Source organism: Gavialis gangeticus, unplaced genomic scaffold (genome assembly GCF_001723915.1).
Source record: "Gavialis gangeticus isolate Ggan-Ray unplaced genomic scaffold, GavGan_comp1, whole genome shotgun sequence".
NCBI lineage: Eukaryota > Metazoa > Chordata > Crocodylia > Gavialidae > Gavialis > Gavialis gangeticus.
Genome location: NW_017729033.1, coordinates 58,963,196 through 58,963,752, shown reverse-complemented (window position 1 = coordinate 58,963,752; position 557 = coordinate 58,963,196). Strand labels below are relative to the sequence as shown.

Genomic DNA, 557 nt, shown 5'->3' with positions numbered 1-557 from the left:
CTAGGTCCCTTCCGACCCTAAATCTATGAAACTATGACTGCCGTCATGATTCTGAAGCCAGGTCGAGGACTGGAAAGAGGGTGGGGGAGCCGAGGTGCTCCCTCACCCCGCTCCCTGCAAGAGGCAGAACAGTGGCAGCATGGGGCATTAGGTGGCAGCACTCCACCCCATCCCCCTTCCCCTGCCACCCCCCATCATTCTTGACAGGCAATTACTCTCTCTCTCTCACACACACACACACACACCCCCCCTTTCATTTTAATCATGAATTTTGGGTTTTTTTAATCGGAGAATTTGAGATTCTTTTAAACCAGGATCACTGGATATCACTTCATAAGGTTTTTACTCAGTAAATGGGGAAAGAAATACTTATCTGCTTTGGTTTAGTTATGCCTGAGGCTAACAGATCAGATGTCTTCATTTTTAATATTTGATAATCTCTTACTATGTTGTAGGAAAAAAGGGGGATTATTAAAACAACATAAAAAAACCTACCACAAAAGGAGTTGGTGTTTGGGGGTTTTTTTCGTGAGAGGCAAGGATTTCTAAAGGTGATG

At 44.3% G+C, this 557-nt stretch overlaps 1 protein-coding gene across 1 annotated transcript in view; it reads right to left on the bottom strand.

Moving 5' to 3' along the window:
• The window catches only part of PGM2 (phosphoglucomutase 2), a 30,654-nt gene that overhangs the window by 21,379 nt on the left and 8,718 nt on the right, over window positions 1–557 (bottom strand). The window contains exon 4 of the mRNA XM_019526221.1: window positions 496–514. Coding sequence (XP_019381766.1) covers window positions 496–514 — 19 coding nt within the window. The remainder of the gene's footprint in view (window positions 1–495; window positions 515–557) is intronic.